This window comes from Eurypyga helias, unplaced genomic scaffold (genome assembly GCF_000690775.1).
Source record: "Eurypyga helias isolate BGI_N326 unplaced genomic scaffold, ASM69077v1 scaffold21328, whole genome shotgun sequence".
Classification (NCBI taxonomy): domain Eukaryota; kingdom Metazoa; phylum Chordata; class Aves; order Eurypygiformes; family Eurypygidae; genus Eurypyga; species Eurypyga helias.
The window spans coordinates 2,755-3,054 of record NW_010266583.1 but is presented as its reverse complement, the minus strand read 5'-3'; the positions used below and the strand labels follow the sequence as shown (position 1 = coordinate 3,054).

Sequence of the window (300 nt, the reverse complement as noted above, 5' to 3'; positions counted from 1 at the left end):
CGGGTGGCTTTCGCTGAAGTGCGACCCGCCACCAACGCTTCGGTGCCCAACGGCACCTGCCCCGAGCGCTCCCAGGACCTGCTGGTGCAGCCCGGCCCGGCCGAGGCCCGCGACACCTCGGCCCTGCTGAGGGTCCGCGTCCAGCCCCTGCGCAAGGACGAGCAGGCCAAGACCTACGTGCTGTGCACCCAGCGCCGACCCGGCCAACCCTGGTTACCCCACCAAGGCCCCGACGGCCGGATCGTGGTGCTGGAGGAGAAGAAGTCGCTGCTGCCGCTGTGGCTGGCGGGGATCCTCCTT

At 71.3% G+C, this 300-nt stretch overlaps 1 protein-coding gene across 1 annotated transcript in view; it reads left to right on the top strand.

The window, feature by feature from the left end:
* Nucleotides 1–6: 6 nt before the first annotated feature.
* LOC104513714 (metal transporter CNNM4-like) overlaps nucleotides 7–300 on the top strand; it is a gene marked incomplete at its 5' end in the record, with an annotated part of 1,365 nt that continues 1,071 nt past the window's right edge. The window contains one exon of the mRNA XM_010157164.1: nucleotides 7–300. This exon is cut by the window's right edge and continues 1,071 nt beyond it. Within this exon, the coding sequence (XP_010155466.1) occupies nucleotides 7–300 (294 nt within the window).